This window comes from Prunus persica, chromosome G2, assembly GCF_000346465.2.
Source record: "Prunus persica cultivar Lovell chromosome G2, Prunus_persica_NCBIv2, whole genome shotgun sequence".
NCBI lineage: Eukaryota > Viridiplantae > Streptophyta > Magnoliopsida > Rosales > Rosaceae > Prunus > Prunus persica.
In genome coordinates, this window is record NC_034010.1 from 24,562,270 (window position 1) to 24,582,946 (window position 20,677).

Consider the following 20,677-nt stretch of genomic DNA (forward strand, 5'->3'; position numbering starts at 1 on the left):
ATATATAAACTAAAACTAGTCACATAATTATAAAGATTGACACAAAATACTCATTACTCAAAATATTTCTCAGAGGCCTTTTGTCTTTTCTATTTGTTTATTTTTATATTTTTTGCTTCATTATTTATCTTCTTTTGTCTGGTACCTGGGCTGGTTGACAAGGTAGGTGGTGGTCAGGGTGAAATGTGAGGTGTGGTTAGGCAAATCAGACATTCCTCTCGTATGTTTTGACTTTGCCATGGAGTTGCATAAAGATTATTATCAGTACCAGTCTGTCGACAAGTCAAATTGGAATGAGATTATAATTAAGAAACATCCTTTTATTGTTTTCACAAATGAATCATGAATTCAATGGTAACTAAAACCAAAGCTATATATATTGCCTGCTGTTTTCCACAGGGCCTGTATGAGTTTCCTCTTTGACACTACAAATAATCATCACATGGGGAAAAAATGTGAAAAGAGAGTGCAAAATATGTCAATCCCTTCCTACAGAAACTCCATGACAGCTTTTGCTGGAGCCTGTGTTTTCAAAACCATTTCGTCATACTCATCTTCAGGATTTGATAAAGCAATAATGGCTCCCCCTGCTCCTATTGAAGCTTCACCCTCATGTATAACAACAGTTCTAATAACTATATTCAGATCAAACGTCTGGTTGTATGAGAAGAACCCAATGGAGCCGGAGTAAATTCCTCGTGAACTGTTTTCAATTGAATCAAGAAGTTCCATTGATCTCAGTTTCGGTGCACCTGTCATTGAACCACCTGGAAATGCTGCTCTCACACAGTCAACTGCAGTTACATCCGACCGCTTCTTCCCACGAATTGTGCTCACCATAGTATGGACAGTAGCATATGATTCCACATCCATAAGATGGGGCACATGAACAGAGCCAGGCTCACATACACGACCAAGGTCGTTTCTTAGAAGATCAACAATCATCAGATTTTCAGCTTGATCCTTTTCACTGTAGAGAGATAGCAGAGTGCTCAAAGTCAGAATAAATTTAGCCAATACAAGAAAACTAAGATCCTGATAACAGCTCTTCACTTGACCAAATTGTCATTTATAGTAACATGATTACATCAGAGGGAAAAATATACTATAATGGTTTTAATCTCCTGTAAAAAAAGAGGGGAGATTCATTTTACCTGTATTGTAGCTGTAGTTTGTGTTGTTCATCTTCCTCCAGTGTTGCACCACGAGCTACAGTACCCTTAATGGGCTTTGCTTCCAGTATACCATTTCTATCCAACCGTAGAAACCGCTCTGGTGAAGAACAGCAGATGCATAGGTTTTCCTTTGTAAAATTAAGCCAGGCAGCATATGGTGCTGGGTTTTTCTCTCTAAGGTGAAGGTAAAGTCCCAATGAGTCCATTTCCCCGATTCTTTTTCTCATCTGAGTCGTGAGACATAATTCATAGCTTTCACCATCTTTAATGTATTCCATACACTTGTCAACATCTTTTATATACTCCTCCCTTGATTTATCAGCAAGGAAACTTGCTTGACATTGCAAAGATGTTAAAGCCTGTAAATTTGGCTCCTCTCCCTCCTTAGTAGCAGAAGTTTTTAAGCTGAGAAGCTTCTGTTCTGTATCATCCAACCATGGTGTCTTACTTGTGCATCCTTCGTTTATAGACAGTACATAAACATCGTTGGAGCAGTGATCAATAACTACAAGATTATCAGCAAAGAAAAAGCAAGCATCTGGAGTCCCGGATTTGTGGCGATTAGATAATGCTCCACATTCAACTTTAAGGCTATATCTGCATTACATGAAATCAGTGAACGCTCAGCTAACTTAAGACACATATAAGAAGAAGAACTATTTTTGGCTAGTGACAGACATTCAATCCAAGCATATAAATATGAAAAAGCAGAACCCAAAGGGAGAGAGATGATGACTTCTTATGACGGAACAGCAATCAGGAATCAGGATAGCTAAAAAGTAAAGAGACGTCTACTATTCAACTGATTATCTTCAGAGTCAATCAATCCATATTGGGATGACAGTCCTTCATTATCTTCAGGGTCAAGTATCCCATATTGGGAGATGACAGTCCTTTACTACTGAAGCATCAGCTCCAACTTTTCTTTTTAAATTTTTGACAGAGTATAAAACTTCTTTAGGGAATGATCCACGCTCTATGCCTTAATGAAACATTGGTAGAGTTTGACGGCACCAATCATGCTTTTACAAGAGACCAACTTTCTGAGAAACTGATTTTCCACAAGCTAAATTAACAAAACTGAATCCATACACTGAGGAGTAGTGGGTAAGAAGGAAAAGATTGTCCAAGAATGTTACATTCAAATAAACTTAACTGCATACCCCATGTAGCCAATATATCCACCATGAAAGTCAAATGGAAGTCCTTCATAATCCTTTTCATCATAACAAAATGACAGGAGCTCCTGAAACACAGATCAAGCAGCAAATATCACTTCAAGCTGGGAGACTGAACATAATAATATAATCACAAACATAATTATTTCTAAATGAACAGAAGAAAGTTCATTCTGACATAAGTTTATGGCCATAGAGATGATCTCTACATTAAGTATAACACATGTAAAAACATAGAAGCCCAAATATATCAAGAACAGAAATAAAAGGAGATAAGGGCATTTGAGAAGCTATCATCACACACACAAGAAGATTACAACACAACCTGTAATTTCACTAATACCTTTTTCAAAAAGTCAAGAAAACCTTCTTCCAAAATGGTGCTTTTGGTAGAGCCTTGAGCATCCTCAACAGATAGAAAACCTCTGCCTTTCAAAGTCATATCACTGAAAAACGCAGTATATATAACTTAGAAATACTCACAAAAGCTTTATTCTAAAAAATTATGATTAGTTTTATATGAAAACATTATGAATGACAAGGTATTTATGTGATGATACTTATACTTGAAGCCTCGGTTAAACAAATATTCATACAAAACTACAAAATTGATGCTAAAATTTTCCCAAATCACTGTTCAGTCAAACCTTCTATCAGACAATTTAAAGGTCAATTGCTTCCAAAGAGTTCCACCTTTTCCTCCCATAAATGAAAAGCGTGCTCTTCTCTGAACATTCAAGAAAACAAAGAAAATAAGCCCCATAAAAGTAAAGACTATGATAATGCCAAATATTTCAACTAAAACCTTCACCAAGAACTATGAGAGAAGGAAAACTCATGCTAAGAGTTGTAACTAGCAATCAGAAGCAAGTGAAACTTACCAAACAACTTATAAAACGAGATGGGGAAAAATTATCAATCTTAAGATGGGCATACGCATGGCAATTAAAATGTAAAATCCAACGCCACACAAGAAAGTAGAAGAAGTAATATTGAGTTGTTTAATTGAAAAGAGAAATCACTGAACAATCAACAGACCTTTTCTATTGATGAACTGTCCAACCAAAAGGTGTTTTCAGCTTTATGATGTCCATAAAGTTCACAAAATATATTTTTTGCTCCACCAACCTGACCAGCCAAGTTCTTAAATCTCTTCCATTTGAGCTTCAGATATTTTACATCATTGCTTGGATGCAAAAGGTTAACCATATCAACCATACCAGAACAATTTCTGTTACCTTCGCTGTTCTTTAATAAGTTACTTCTTGAAGCCTTCCTATATAGTTGACCATCTGCATTATTTACCAGTTGCCTATGTCTAGGAACTTCTGTGAACAGTCGACTAACATGGGGAATCTGCACGCATGCTAAAAGAGGTTTATTGGTCAGTTGAAATTAGAGGCAGTTTATTCTAAGAAAATAATAATAGTTGTAAAATATATAGAACTACAAGGAAGAAGAAGAAGGATGAACAGATAATTCTAGAAAAGAGCCCCAGTTTACCTGTATAATCAAAATTCCGTTCTTGGAGGAATGATGCCCTCGAACTCAGCCTGTACTCCTCTGTGATCTCTCTGAAATTCTTGAATATCTGCCTTCCATGACAGGTTGCAATACTCTCTGGATGGAACTGTAAGGCTCAACACATAAAGTCAAGAGGGTATTGCACCGAAAACCAGAGCCCAACAATCACAAATGCAAAGAACAAGCAACACACCTGCAAACCATAATGAGGCCTGGTAGAATGCATAATGCCCATGAGAACCTTTTCGCTCTGCAGTTTGCCAGAATGGCTGAACGGCGAATAACTTCCATTTTTCACTTTTCTTGAAAAAGATCCAGCAGCAAACTCTGAGGGAACATCACACTTGTGGGTTTCAATAAAAGAAAGTGCATCCACGGAGGAAGTCCATGCTATAGGAATAAGTTCATCTGGGAGTGATTCAACATCTACAACAAGTGAATGGTACCGTACCACCTGCAATTAGGTATAGTCCATAGTTAAGAATAACCATCAGAATCACCGTAAAGGTCCATGGTAGCTGCAGCATGCACTTGCTGCAAAACCAAATCGATACAATAAAGTTCCAAGAAATCATCTTTGACCTTCTGCAATTTTAAATTTTTTCTTTTTCTTTTTTGTGGCAAGTGTAGATATACTATTTGAAATTTCAAGAATGACTGACTTCGGTTCAACATAAAAAGATCAGATCTTGCAATTATGTGACTTAGATAATAGTAATCATTATTCAAGTAAATGATTGCAATCTCAAGTTCGCATGAAAATTATAATCTTAATAAAGTTTAAAAATTATTGCCCATTTACAAGTTAATTACCATCACATTTTCGTCCCACAAGTAAAGTTTTTACTGTCATAATATACAGAATAGAATCATCTACATGAAAAGCCAGAATTCTCGATCGCCTATTGTTTAGAAGCAAACTGAAAGTGAACTAGACACTGGCAATGTTCTTTTATTTTTATTTTTTCTAGGATGTGAGTAACTTTAGCAAGATATGAAAATTCAGAGAAACTGAGCAGTGTCATAGAGATTCCTTGATATATTTGACATCTTCCAAGGATAACCCTTCCGTGGTATGGTAAAACGAATTACAAAGGTTGCAATAAACCAAAGAGATTTCAGTATAAGACAAATAAGTTTCTTATTATTCTTTTGTTACAAGCATTAATTTCAACTTCAAACTTTAAGAGAAGACTGACCTTGAATCCTGAGTTGTGGCCAGAAGGGATGTCATTGAAAAGTCTGCACCCATTGTGCTCAATTTCGCTGTATTGAGGAAAAAAGGAGAGTATAAAGTTAATAGAAGGAGAACTTATGGGGAAACCAAACAATCACAATAGCAAAGCTTCAATCCAAAATCTTTTTAATTGTAAAGCATATCTCACATTAATAATTAAAAAAATTAGTAGAGAAAATAAACACCCATGAAAACCAAATCTTGTTATAATATACAACTATACCTCAACCGTCCATGGACTGGTTCAGATGCGTGGACAACTTTAGCACCGTGCACGTAAGCTAAAGCCTGTTTCATCAAAGTCATCCAGGAGAAGGGTGAAAACCAAGTCATATTAAGAGAACTATCATTCTTGATGAGAGAGGCTATGCATTCTGATATCACCACCTTATTAAGACCAAGATTACATGCTGTTTATGTGAAATACACTACATAATGCAAAGATTCATATATGCAGATATAAATCTATAAATACAACTGTCTACATGCTGCACCAGAACAAGCCAAAAAAACACTTGTATTTATTTATGTTAAGCATATTGTGCGTGTGTGTATTCACGTATGTAGTACGTATATTCCCTTTTTGGCATGGAACTTTGTATATAAGATTCTTAGAACAATGGGTCAAAACCACTGCCTGTATATACCATTTTAAGGGTAGCCTGTAATTCTTCCTAAAAATATCATTATGAATGTAACTAGGGAATTTTAACTTAAGCATCTAGGCTACATCAGAAGAGAAAAAAAGTGTAAAGCAAAATACCTGATGTCCAAGACAAACACCCAAAATAGGGATATCCCAGCAGTCAAGCAGCACCTGAAGACATATTCCTGACAGATTCAAATAGTTTCCAAATGAAATTATCAAAATAAACTTTAACACCTAAAGCAGAGGGCAAAAAAGGGCTGCAAACACCAGTCTAGAGAGCTGTTTTTTTTTTTCCAAGTAAAACTTCATTCAAAAACGGCAACAGAATGCAATGGAAGTCATCTATAAGTATACCAGAGTAAATCACTCAAGAGGAGAACAAAAATGTGTGTGCTTGAACATAATCCAAAAGGTTGAAAACTCTTGAGAGTGGCCTATCTTATTAGCTCTGCAGAATAAAGGCTATCTAAATAAGACTTCATGTATCTATTTTTGGCCGAGATGCAATTAGAAGTAACAAGTAATGCAAAAAGAAGATGGTGGCTTAAATATCGTAACTCTACTTCTAGTCAATACTTCTTTCTGCTGTATGTCGTGACGATAAAGATGGAACTAGAATAGAAAAGATAAATTCATTTTTCTCCCTCTCACCTATGTCTGCTGGGCATGCTGGGGAACCAGGTCCAGGTGATATAACAACATTATCAAATGCATTTTCTTCATACAAGTAATAGCAGATGTCTTTCCACGTCAATTCATCATTTCGCACCACCACAGGAGGCACTGGCACAATCAGAAGCTAAAATGTCAGAATCAAGTCAAAATTAAATTTTCAATAAAACACATCTGTATAAACCGTCAGTCAGCTCTATTGCTCTCTTATGGCCCAGCCCTATTTATCTATCAATATGGTTTATTGAAGAAATATACCACTTTATCTAGCCAAGGCAGAAATTTTCCCATATAAGAAGCAATGTCCAGTTGTCTTTACGGCTATATTGGTAGCATGACTCACATGCTTTAATACTTTTAAGTGTACTTCACCAGGGCATAATCGGCCAACACTTCAGTACGCAGACATTACATTTTGTTATTCCTTAGCAGGTTATAGATGAAGAAAACATTATAGCCCTGGGAAATAATGAGCGGCATACATGGAGGAGATAGAGGGGGAGGAAGAGAAAAGCGTACACCCATTAATGACAGACAGCTCCTGGTATATGTTGTATGTGTAGCTGTCGTAGTTGTCAATCAACAATGTCCTCACAAATTCCAGCTTCTGACCAGGTTCCTGCAGGTGTTTCTTTCCCACATAGGATCCTTTTAAAGGCTGAGGCATCAAATTGCTAGACATCACCAGCCTTCTAGCATCATGATTAGATGCTCGATTTTTGTCCTTGTTATTGAAATTATCAACTTTCACATAAAGTTCAGACTCTAGCATATTCTTGTTTGTGCATGGTAACCCCTCAACAAAAGGATATCTGAGCTCAGAAGAAGACGAACACAAAGCGAAATTCATTTTTGTTACTTATGATAGAGATTGTCAAAAGTTGTACACAAGCGCCCAAAACTGAGCTTCTGCAGCACAGAAATGTACACAGTTAGATGTGCCACCTACAGTTTAATATGCCATGCAAAGCAATATGGTATTTAAGTCTCTTTCTTTACCAAAATCACTTAGAATTTCGTCAATTTATTGGTCTCAAATTCAGCTGGGTTAAAACAGGATATAACTGTTCTTTTTCCCTCTCACACACAATATAAATACAGAGCCAAAAGCTGGAAAAGATATCATCAAACATTGGTTCTATTTGGATTTAAAGACTGAAAAATAAAATATCAATGAATAACAGACATAGAAGGCAAATCAATATGAACCAAATAGAAACCCTAATTTACCTGGAGATGAGATGGTCTGACTGCTGTCGCGATGAGATAGCCGGATAAGACCACCGGTCGCCGCTGGAGGTTGGCGCGCTTGGGTAGGGCCGAACGGTGCGAGCTCAAGCGTGAGGGTTACAAAATTTCAGAGGTGCGAACAAGGAGATCATCGATGGTCCACTCACAAGCCAAGCCGAAACGTAAAGCTCTTCCGCTCTCGCCGTTTGGCGCTTCGGCTGCCTTGGAGATGACATGTGATTCTAACTATGCTTTAAATGAGGAAATGGGTTCACTCAGTTCCTCAACCAAGTATCAATACATTCACTTTGGCACTTCATCACTATGCTACAGAATTAGCTATTAGACTGAAACAGAAGATAAACTACATACAGCTACCAGCTGAAATTACTTGAAACAACCAAAATGTCAAATATTGATCCATAATCATATAAAATATTTCAAAGTCCCACACTGAAAAGCATAAAACTTGCAGACAGAACAAAAAGAAAAAAAGGATAAGAAAAGTGAGAAGCGAACCTCAGAATCAGAGGAAGCAGCTGAGACGTGTGAAGCTTGTTGGGTTATTTATAGCTTTATAAATAGAAGAGATGAGAGAGAGAGGCATACTTTGTGGTGGGTTGGTATTGAATGGGCCATGGTTGGTGGTGGTGGAGGTTTGAGGAGAGACGAAGACTGCCCATGGAAGCTTGGAAATGGAAAGAGAGATGCGGGACCCACCATAACCCGATACGGACAGAAGCAGTCGAGCCCAGAATCAAGATTCATACTTTAGAGGAATCCTGGGCCGCATATCGCGGGTTGCTTGGTCCTCCTTCCTTTCGAGTTCAAGACTTCGAAGGGTGCAGAGCAAACCGGGAACGGATCCGCTGTCCCCAAATTGTGTGTCCCTTCATATCTCCCAATAATTTGTTGACACATGTCATCTCACTTAACAGAGTGTCAACTTTTTTTATTTGGCAATTTTCTTTAGAAAAAAAGCCAAAACGCTCGGCACAAAGTTAACAGGCTCATCTTCATCGACATCGAAAATTGAGATGTTCGAGTATGAAATCGTACAGCGCTGTGCCCATATGATTGCTTCCCTTCTGATTAGTGCAATTCTGCATTGCAGGAGAATGGAAACAGAGTCGTTGAAATAGGTGTGGCAATCTTTGAGTGCAAGGTTCCCTTTGCATAGGGCATTTGCGTACACTTTGTTGGGGTATTGTCCCAGAGAAAACCCATAGTTGATTTGGGTGTTGGAAGGGAAAGAGGAGAGGAGGCCCCAAATTGGCGGGTGAAGAAGACTCGCGTGTATTAAGTTAAATGAAATATGTCAACAAACTATTGTGGAGACATGGAGGGACATACAATTTGAGGACAGCAGATCCGTTCCCAGTAAATACTATTTGTTTGATTTATCATAATTTTTGGACTGTCCTCCTATATTTTATTTTTATTTTTATATTTTAAGGATGATTAGGATTGGACTGTACCTTATTAGTATTTTTGTGCAAAAATGAATATGTGAGATTCTCTTTCTTCGTCCCAAAAAAAAAAAAAGTGAGATTCTCTTTAGTTTAGATTTCGACATGACATCGATCGTCCCCTTATTATAATGTTCACATTTAAAAGCTTAATGTATTTTTTTAAGTGGTTAAAAGTATTTACTTATGATCAACGAGAGTTGGTTGAGTTGGTAAAGATCGTTTTCTTCGCTATCAAGGCCTAAGTTCAAATCCCGCTATCAAAAATCTCTCTTGATGGGTAATATGTAAAAACCTAAAAATGGGCTAAGAGCTGCTTTATAAGTCCTCAAAGAGGCCTTGGTATGCCTTGATTCTATCCTTCATCTTCTTTGATAAAAAAATGAACAAATATTACAAATGTGAGTTATGCCAGTTAACAAGGAGCAGCCTTGTGTTTATTAGCTTTGAATAAGTTTGTCACTCAAATGTATGAGCCACATAATTAGTTTCACTAAAATCATAGAGCAATTCAGCAAGAGAAGAATGCCTTAACCCAATCTTTCTAACTCAACAATGATACTAATTACTCGGTATCCCAACAATTAGGTGATATATCGAACATATAAAATCTAGTTTTGTATGGTCTGTTACTGTTTCTTTTAAAATAAGTTAGATTTCACAAGAAATTAATCATAATCTGCCTATATGTATCTCGCCATATTTCCAATGTAGTTTTCCAAAGGGAAAGGGGGGCTTGTTAAAAACAAAGGTCCAAATGCCTGAAGCAATCCCATGGTTAGAATTAGTAAAGCTCATGTCAAGCTTGCTGGCCCTTTCTGAAACCCTATGCAAGGCTTCGAAACTACAATTTATTTATTTATTTTTGTCGGCAGCTTGGAAACTACATTGAAATATTGTGAATATTAATATAAATATTTTGAATTTATCCATCTTATAACACTACAAACTAAAACTTGGTCTTGTTATAATCATCATTGCTGACGGAAATTCTATCCAATATTTTACCATAGTATTATAAATGACGTACAAAAAAGGTCATTCGTGTTTCATTTTGCCATAAAATTAAATTAATACATTAAGAAGAAGAAGAAAGAAGAAAGGAGATGGCGGCCACAAACTTCACAAGGTCAAGATTGAGACTTATCTGATTATATGATCTCCTTTTCCAGGTTAATTCAACCAATAATTACATTTTTTGTAAGTTCAAGAATCGACAGCTCCGCAACAGGGAAGAAATTTGTGGAGTTTGACCAATAACTTGATTCGTAATGGGTGACTTATTTTCATTAAGTGAATAAATTATTATATAATATTAGAATACGATCACGTATTTTAATATAGATAAACGATATTATTTTTTATTTTTATAATGAATTATATATATAACATATGAATGAATTATATCACATAATTATATTTTAGTACCACACTATAATTATTCATAAAATAAAAGGCTTCATATATATATATATATATATAAAAGAATCAGATATATGTATATATATATATATATGCAACAGGTTCCACGAAATGATGTTTTATGGAAAATTTGACCTGGACTATACAAATTTAATTTCTTAGTTGCATGCGCAGAAAAGTGGTACAAAGTTTTATTAGATCAATAGAATATTCGACTGAGATATAATCAAGCTAGTTCTATATACATTTCAGTTGCAATCTGATTGAGTCTTGGTTAATTTGTCTGAAATCAAAGTTGGGGGACTCCTTGGACCTTGACCATGCATGCATATATATATAGAAATTCTCTATGCAACATTCGAATATTATTATTATTATGCGATCATTATATATTTTATACTACTCTTTCCTACTTTCTTTCTTATTTATTTTGCGATCACTATATTCTTGATTTGTTGAATGGACCAATTATTGCATTGCTCGTGAGTTGAATATTTTTATATTGTTTGATTAATGGTGGTGGAGCATGTTGATGAGCAATAAACTAAACCTACGCCGGTCTATTTTACTCATTTGGATCTGGGTGAGTTAGTTTCTGAGTCTTAATTATCTAGTGTTTCAAATGTTTTAACTTGTAGTTAGAAGTTCCATTCATTCATTTACCAATGAACATCAAGAACAACTTATGTATGTAATATTGCTTTGTTTTGCTAGCCAATTAACAATGAGAAGGATTGTTCGATCTCTTCAATCTTATTAATCCAAACCTTTTTTCTCTATAAAAATGTATGCAAACTTTTATATATACATGTTCGGTTATAGTTGAGAGTGTGTGTTTACCCATATTTTATCATAGAATTTGATTTCATTAAAGATTTTATGTTAAGAAAAGGGGCTTGTAACTAAAATGATTAATAATATTTACCTATGCACCCTAGGTCTTAAGTTCAATTCTCCTCTCCCTCAATATCTCTTGTATAAAAAAAAAATTATTTTAAGTGTTGGTTATTGTAGACTTCTAATTGCAGCCATCGGATTGTATGTATGTTGTATTAAAAAAATTATTTAATCCGTCAACATATCTAATGGATGGTTAATATTAGAACTCCTTAACTAATCGTTAACCAAAATATTTATTAGAGAAACTTGTTAAGACCGTTGATTAGTTTATTAACCATGTGATTTAAATAAAATAATAATAAAAATAGACCATGTGATCATTTAGCTTTAATGGGGTGACCATGGCTCATTTGGGTTGTCTTAATTTTTTTATTTAATAAGAATAATGCTTTCCCTTCTAGATGGAGAAATCACTTAATCCTATCACACACTCACTCGACTGTATGTAGTCACACTCACACACACACAATACACAAAGTATTAGAGTCATAATCCCCATTTAATTTGTCTTATTTTTGAAGTCAAAGAGGCTAAAATCTGTCCTTTCATAAGATTTTGGTTAAACAATTCAAAGACTTTAATTGTAGGCATTATTTATTTCAACGCTCCCTGCAGCCGCCCCACAATCTCCATGGAATTAAAACTTAAATTATATGTAAAAAATAATATCATGGAAAGAGATCTAAGTGCTCCAAATTTTAGGACATTATAACTTATCATTCTTTTCTTTTTTTTCATTGTTTATTTGTTGACATCATCGAACCATTCCAAGAAGAAAGAACAATCTGTAGCATTCAATGACTACTATTTTATTTATGCAAACACAATCTCACTTCTCTCCCTCTCATTTGGATTCATAAGACAATTATATATAAGTGCAACTTTCCTTCGAATCGAATACATGGAACTTCAGAAGTGATTTTGTCTGCAAATTTGCTAAAATCAAACCCAGTTGTGAGGGACACAGCATACATTTTAGCTCAATTTTCCTACAACCGTAAATCATGAAGTTCTCTTTTCCCTGCTCAAAATGTTTCTCTTCACCTGGAATCATCGATGATAACACACACGGTAAGCATAATCGTCGATGTTTTCTGTAAAAATTAACCTTCATCAGCTAATCATAATCCAATTCCACTTTCTTATTTCTGTTTTCATTTTTTGGTTTATTATCAACCAGCCTTTCAAATAATTTTTTTTTTAAATTTTTATATTTTACATATATAATTAATTAGTACCTGTAATGTACATGTATTGATATGGAAGTCTTGGCTATCTTCTCTTTGAATTAGGTTTACAATTTCTTCAAAATGTCCACGCCTTCACGTACAAAGAATTGAAAGTCGCCACCAATGATTTCCATCCATCCAATAAAATTGGTGAAGGTGGATTTGGATCTGTTTATAAGGGAAGACTTAATGACGGAGTAGATGTGGCTGTGAAAGTGCTTTCAGCTGAATCAAAGCAAGGAGACAGGGAGTTCATGTCCGAGCTAGCATCACTCTCCAACATTTGCCATCAAAATCTGGTCAAGATGCGCGGTGGCTGCATCGAAGGCTGCCGTCGAATTCTTGTTTATGATTACATGGAGCACAACAGCCTCGCACACATATTGTTTCAAGGTAAAAATATATTAAGCTACATTGTTTTCACTTTATATATGACAACAGAGAAATCTTCTCTTATCAAACAATTTGACATGTTATGTTGTCAGACTATCAATCTACACTTGATTATAATAGAATTATATTTGAACGTGTGGTCCAAATTAATAATATGATAAAGTTGTTACATATCAATACACGAGTACCATGAAAATATGTAATTGATCACTTTGATTGTTGATTAAGTAGATGAGGAGAAAATTAGGTCAAAATTGAATTGGAGGGTACGGCGAGAAATTTGTCTAGGAATTGCTATGGGGCTTGCTCACATTCACGAGGAGGTAAAACCACACCTTGTGCACAGAGATATCAAAGCCAGCAACATACTTTTGGAGAAGAACTTTCATCCAAGAATCTCAGATTTTGGATTGTCAAAACTATTCCCAGAAAACATTACTCACATCAGTACACGAGTGGCTGGAACATTGTAAGTGAAACATGTCCAAGTTTGGCTCCAACCCAATAGATTCATTTTGCATGGTTTAATTTGATTGCTATTAATATTATTAATTGGTGAATTTTGTTGTTGATGCATTAATTTAGAGGCTATCTTGCTCCGGAATATGCCATTTCTGGACACCTAACCCGAAAGTCAGACGTATACAGTTTTGGAGTGTTGATTTTACAAATAGTCAGTGGAAGATCTGCAGTTGACTTTGATCTAGAACTTGGAGAACATTATCTTGTCCAAAAGGTAGGCGTGTAACTCTAATTATATATGAAAATCCATCACTTTGTAATTATCTACTTTTTATTTATTTATATAAGTTGGCCTTTGTCCATTTAAAATCGTTAAGCATTTATATACCTTGTATTCATGATCGATTGATAAAATTATGAGGATTTTTGTAAAGAACTTATAGCTCAAGTAAATTATTCTTGTATCTGACTCATATGTTTGAATCCACACTCCTCGATTTTTACTTATATTAAAAACAAAATGAGAGTTTTTCTTATTACTAAATAAGATTAAATCATCACCCATTTTTGAATGGATGAAAGTCTTGAGTCTCTTCACAACAGTAGCACAAGGGCCCCAACCATTATTTTAAAACTCTGCACATGACAAGTTTGAACTTATAATCAACTTTGGTTTTCCGACAAGAAAGTGATACACATGCATACACATTAATCTGTCTACTCATCAACACATAATACAAAAGTACACGTAATACCTAAAACAACAAAACATAACCAAATTTGGTTAAAATTAACCTAATTAATAATATAGATATGTTAATTATACATGCAATTAATGAATTAAAATGTGAATTAATAAATAAAGTAAGTGAGACATGGATGATGGATGCAGGCATGGGAAATGTACAAGAGCAAGAGGCTTGTGGATCTGGTGGACTCTAGGCTTGAAGTTGATGGAAACTTTTCAGAAAAAGAAGCCATCGAGTTCTTAAAGTTGGGTCTGCTTTGCGTACAAGAGAAATGCAGCCTCCGGCCCCGCATGTCGACAGCCATTAAGCTCATGACGATGATGAACATCAAGGATGAGGTGAACATCAAGGATGAGATGACAATGAATTTGTTTATGAACGTGGAAATTTGTGAGCCAGGAGTTATTACTGATAAGATGGACCTAAAAATAGCCCACAGGACTGATAGAAGCTCACCACCTAGCAATATCTCCACCATGCCAAGCCCCCAACCTTACCCTTTTAGAATCTAAATTATTATTAATTAACGTAGACTTAGAAGCCTAGCCTAGCGGAAGTAGTGGTGCAAAATTTGTCATATATATAGTCATGAAGAATATCTATGATAATAAAATCTCACAATTCGTAACACGATGTAATTGGGTATGTGTATTCAAGGATTCCGAGCCTCTATATTTAAATCACACATTTTAAAAACAAAAGAGAAGAAATTAGTTCAAATTCCGGATCTTACAACATAAACATCTTATATTGTGAGATAGCTGGGGAGATCATAAACATTTGAAATTCAATCAGATATATTGGGAAAGAATCTATTCCTGAGACACTTGGAGTGTACAATCTATACATACACATATAACCCAGAAGGTAGCTTAGGTGGGACCTCACTTACACTAGCTGGTACATATTCATGCACATCTGACTATATCTATGTCCTCAAGCAAAAAACTTGAAGCATATGAAGATTCATTGATTTATTTATTTAGAACAAATTAAACTAAGCCCTACGCCCCTGGGCTGGCCAATCGCAGGAGAATGTTGGGTGTGTGAAAATTGAGGAGGGCACATGGGGCATGGAGAGAGTGAACTTGAAATTTTAAAAATCCCACCCAGCAGTAAGTAATTGATTTCTATTTCCCAGGAGATCTCAAAGGTGGTCCATTTTCTTTGCCAGACGAAATGTCCTTTCTTGACCTGCTTTGACCGTATACTATATTCCCTGCTGGCCAATTGATGAAAAGAGAGAGAGAAAAAATTATTAAATGAGATAGAGAGACAGAGAGACAGAGAGACATAGAAGAGATGTGGTCCAGTCTCTGCTTGTAGTGTATGAGATTCCTAATAGCCATTATGATGATCATCCTCCTCCTGCTGCCCTAAACACTTTTGCTTTTCTTTTTTTGAAGCCCTGCCCAGTCGTACGGTTCAGTATCACTCTAGATCTCTGATTCTCTAGCTACCTATCTGTTCATACTTTATATAGAGATGAAGATACCAACTAACCAAGCCACACAAGTTTAGTCTCCGACGACTTGGGCCGCGTTACAAGAACTTGGGCCGGGCTACATTTCGATCCGACTAAGATTGTAGAGTTGAGCAAATCATAAGCTAGCGGCTCTACAAACTTGGCCAGGTCGTTTGCTCCCTACAATCTTAGTGGGGCTACGGTCCGGCCATATACTCCGAGACTAAAGTCCAAGGCAATTTTATGAGAGAGAGAGAGAGAGAGAGAGAGAGAGAGAGAGAGAGAGGGCGAATGGGGAAATGGGCAAAATGATATGATATGTGCTATAAGATACATAGCAGCAAGCAAGGCAGATGAGGCTAAATGCATATTCTCTAAACGTTCGTTGTATAGCATCTGCAAGCTGTACGCATGCAGGACAAGGAATAATATGATCAAATTGTCTAGGAACTAGGAAAATCAAAATCTTATCTATTTATTTACTGATGATAAGGCAAACCTTCTTTTCTTTTTTTCTATTTTATTTTTTTGGTTTCTTTGCCTTCTCACTTCCTTTTTTATCTGAAGCCCTTGATTGAACATGTCCCTCAAATCAAATCAAAGATCTAGCTTCATTCTTTTATTTGGTAATGTAATCTAGCTAATCTAATCTCCAACAGGTCCAACACAACTCATTTTTTTATTATATATCTACACCCTAAAAAAAACAATAAAAAACAAAAAACCTTTTGGTTTTGATTTATAAACCAACGGCCTAAAATGAATGGGTTTTGTCCATTGTACGCAAGTGGGAGAATCACCATGTTAATTTGGAAGAAGAAGGTTTAAAACTGAGCAATCAGATGAACAAAACTTGAAGATAAAAACAAAACAGATTAAAAGAAAAACAATTAGCTCCTTTTTGGGGTGAGTCAACAAGGTTAGGACCAGAGGTCATTAGAAGTGTCCATGAGATAAGCGTGGAACATGATGGATGGACATGGATGGATGGATGGATGGATGGATGTCATGGATGGATGGAAGGATGTCATGTCATGATGGGCAACATGTAAGGAAAGTTGTAACTTCCATGTTGTCAGGGACCAAGCGAGGTTCTTAACCAGCTGCTTCTAATTTTTACCGGAATTTGGGCCGAAGCCATAAGCCCTCGTTACATGTGTATGGTGAAATGATGGAAAATACATGTGACAAGGAGTAAAATGCCAAATTTATATTTCAGAAGCCATAATTATTCTCTGCAAAAGTAAAGCATGTCATCACAGATATTCACACTTTCATAGAGAGAGAGAACGAAGAGCCCTAACATCCATGTGAAGAAGAAGAAGAAGAAACAAGGAAGAAGATGGAAGTACCTTTTTCTCAGACGCATTAGCTATCCTGCAAACTTGGGAAATTACAATGCTGCCCAACATGACCATAATACCCCTGAAGACTGCAGAATTGGCATGTTGGGAAGAAAATATAGAACAAAATGAATGAATGAAGGTAAAAGTACTGAAACACACACAGGAAACACATGGGTTTATATGCATGGCTCCTCATACGCCATCCACGGAGGCCATCGATGTTCGGTGGGACTCTGCAAATGGCATACAGGGAGCCAGGCACATATATACTTTGTATATCTATGCGTATGTTCATGCTATATATATAATAGATACAAACGACATAGATCAATTGATGTAAAAGCTTATATATATATATATATATATATATCTCAAACTTACTAGCTAGGTTTGGACAATATATCCAAGCCTAAGACCTCATCTCACGCCAACCCAACATCCCACCTTTCCTGAATTTAGTTAGGTGTGTGTTTGTGGATATATATACATATACATATATACACACACACACACACACACACACATATATATATATATATATATCTGTGATGTGAGAATGAATGGTTTTTGTTGATATGACATGGGTTTGTGAGAGAGTGAACTAAGAATGCATGGATTTGAAGCAAACGAGATTTTGTAGAGCTAGCTAGTAGGTATCCTGGAGAAGCTTTGGCATGGCTATAGTGGGCAAGACAAGGGAAAGTGGAAGAGGGGTATAAAGAGTGGTAAAGAGAGAGAGAGGGGGTTTTATATTGAAGAGGGAGAGAGACAGAGAGGGAGGGAGAGAGAGACACACACAGAAGGGTAGAGTGATAAACGGGATAATGATGGGAGCTGGGTCATAATCAAAATGGAGCTTCAAAGCCCCACAGCTCAGACCCATTTGAATTGGCACAAAAAAAGCAGACCAGTGACCTAAACTTAAGGGTTTCAAGAGATAGAGCCTAAATTTTTTTTTTCTTTTTTTTTTTGCGGGGTTATTTTTGTGTTGTGATTTTCAGAGTGAATGAAGGAGAATGTGGGGTTGGATTTGCACCCCCAGCTACTGCCTCTAAATATAGGCACCAAGCCAGCGAAGAGAGAGAAAGAGATCACAAAGAGGGGGAGAGAGAGAGAGAGAGAGAAAATTTGGTTTGTTTGTGGGTTGAGTGAGTTGGGTTGGGTTAATAACCACGCAATTTCCTAAGCTCCAAGGCCTTATGGTGTTTGAAATCTCCTTTTCTGGGTCGTAAAGCAGAGGTTGCTTTTCTCTTCTCTGAACCTCACTTTGTCTGGGAGTGCTTGGAACACTTGGATTCCCTCATCCCCCTCCTCTACTTTCTCTTCCCTTTAAATAAAAATAATAATAATTAAAGTGACCAAAAAGAGAAAAAGGAGAAAATACCATAATTTATCGATGCATCTTTTTCTTTTTTTTTTTCTTTTTTTCTTTCCTTTTTGCTCCATCACTTCCTTCTTTTAATCTTTATCTTTCCTAGCTTTTTCCTTTTTCATGCCCTTCACACATATTTTATTACCAATTCATTATCTTATACTATTTTACTTCACCAACATAGATTTGTACTTAGCCCCCCACTTCTTTGTTTAGGTATTCAATTTAGAATAATCCATGACATATGTTTGCTAGCTATAGCTCTACCTAATTCCACCTTTACTTCTGTCCATACAGGTTGCATCCCATAATCCCACTTAAAAAACCCTTTTAATATTAATATTAATCTAAATCACATGTTATTAACTAATCAGAATATGTTAGAACTGAGCTCATACATACTTTATTTAATTAATTTTCTGATTAGATGAAGCCTTTTTATCTCATATATATCTTATATATACCTACCTTGCCACCATGACATTTGATTTTGATAGCAAATAATTAATTCTCTCTCTCCCTCTCTCTCTCTCTTCCTGTTCTTGTTCGTTTGCAATTGTGTAGATTTCAATTTTAACATGGGGTTAAGGGTTAGCATGGTGGAATGTCCTCATTTGCACAAGACCAAACGCCAAATTTCCCAATGATATTCTAACCTTATGCGATTTTTCCACGAATAGTCAATATCTAACAAGAATCTCTTTAGCTGTCTAAATTGGCCACCAACACAATAAATCTTAGGGTTGACATATAAAAGCAGAGGCCTTGTCAGAATATATATGGTCTTGTATTTCTACTTTATGATCATCATTGATCTTAATTTCAATTATACACTAAAACCATTATTATTAATTTGTTTAATAAACCTCAATCAACAAGTAAAATCCGGTGAATTTAACACCGACACGAGACGCATAGATAATCCAATTAATCTCATTAAGGTTTAGGGTTAAGAACTGAGATCCGTAGCTCCAGCCTTGAAACTATATTACTTTTAACTATATAATTACATTAATAGAGCTTTGTATATGTTGCCCACAAATGGACGAACAATGATGCGACCTTTCAAAAGGACCAAGTGTTGAAAGAGGAAAGGATTTCCTTTTTATTTGAGTACCTGATATTACCATGGATGTGGATTGTAGATAAACATCATGAAGATGACCAAGAACAACAACCATATGGTTTTCAGGAAAATAATCTTCCTACAATTCTTTTTTCTTCTTCTTTTTTATTTATAAAATTTGTGTGGAGGGTTTTTATTGGCCCTCACAAATATAGTTAATTGAATTGAAAACCAATTATAATTAGGATCAGTAGGCTAATTGGGAGGATGAATTTTTTCACGAGGATAACGAGTTCTCATCAATAAACTCTGACAAAGATAAGATTTTGATTCTAAAGATCCAGTGAAACACATGATGGAAATTGAACTTTAATTTCTAGCAATCTCATTGGCTCTTTCTTGGAAACGTTATATTCATTCAAATAGATTCTTCTAGCGAAATTAAAAGTTGGAAAACTCTATTTAGCATATTTAATCTTTTCAATTTAACTAATTAATTACTTTTTCTGTGTTCTTAGGGTCCAACCAAACTGTGCTACATATAGATGATGAGCAACTATGTAGCTAAAAGGGGACAGGGATTGACGCATTCACATACAAAGCATCTGTGCATGACATTGACACCATCAAAGCATAATTCCAAAAGTAAGAGCAGATAACGGACAGATTGCAAAACATATTCACATCAGAGGAAAATCGTAATCTCACACAGTAATTTCTGGGGTACAAAATCAAGAGACAAGAAAGAATAATTGCATTTCCTTATAATTATTGGTACTCTTCCAAATTCCATCTATCTTTTTCAGATTATTGGTGCTTCTGGGTGGGCGGTGTTGCATTTGATCGACCTTTATCAATTTACAAATCCTTTGAAATTAACATGAATTAAAGGATTATAACAATGTTTTATTACTAGATTTGGAATATCCGTTAAGCAATAAGTATCTTACATGAAATGGGGAAGATCAAAGCAGAAACTGTACCCCTTTCTAGTTACTACAGATGCTTCTTTCAGTATACAAGACCGCCACAAAAAGTTAAACCCTAGAGACAACGGTTAATGCACAATATGCCATTGGGAACACTAAACAAAACCATATATTAATAGTATTAGAACAATAAATTAGGTGTTAAAGAAA

General features: G+C 35.7%; 2 protein-coding genes and 1 long non-coding RNA gene across 5 annotated transcripts; 1 reads left to right on the top strand and 2 right to left on the bottom strand.

Annotated features, from left to right (window-relative positions):
- On the bottom strand, positions 274–8,688 carry LOC18784632 (aminodeoxychorismate synthase, chloroplastic). 3 transcript variants are annotated; one of them, XM_020557024.1, is made up of 15 exons: positions 8,185–8,688; positions 7,666–7,916; positions 6,955–7,344; positions 6,415–6,546; positions 5,878–5,945; positions 5,338–5,402; positions 5,077–5,143; positions 4,071–4,331; positions 3,857–3,983; positions 3,392–3,720; positions 3,001–3,080; positions 2,697–2,799; positions 2,339–2,421; positions 1,155–1,772; positions 490–970 (listed from the first exon to the last, which is right to left on the bottom strand). In XM_020557024.1, exons 3-15 carry the CDS (start codon positions 7,283–7,285, stop codon positions 490–492), a joined length of 2,745 nt encoding a protein of 914 aa, XP_020412613.1. In that variant the 5' UTR covers positions 7,286–7,344; positions 7,666–7,916; positions 8,185–8,688. The 3 variants fall into 3 exon arrangements, with proteins under 3 accessions (XP_007220907.1, XP_020412613.1, XP_020412612.1); XM_020557023.1 differs by having other exon boundaries at positions 7,666–8,046; XM_007220845.2 differs by lacking the exon at positions 8,185–8,688 and having other exon boundaries at positions 274–970; positions 7,666–8,178.
- Positions 12,380–14,898, top strand: LOC18787446 (putative serine/threonine-protein kinase). The gene is made up of 5 exons (XM_007220715.2): positions 12,380–12,527; positions 12,749–13,078; positions 13,310–13,547; positions 13,664–13,814; positions 14,433–14,898. The coding sequence occupies exons 1-5, from the start codon at positions 12,461–12,463 to the stop codon at positions 14,799–14,801; spliced, it is 1,155 nt and encodes a 384-aa protein (XP_007220777.2). The 5' UTR covers positions 12,380–12,460; the 3' UTR covers positions 14,802–14,898.
- On the bottom strand, positions 15,069–18,991 carry LOC109947722. Its single transcript, XR_002270530.1, has 2 exons — positions 17,482–18,991; positions 15,069–17,186 (listed from the first exon to the last, which is right to left on the bottom strand). It is a non-coding gene; the product is annotated as an uncharacterized LOC109947722 (long non-coding RNA).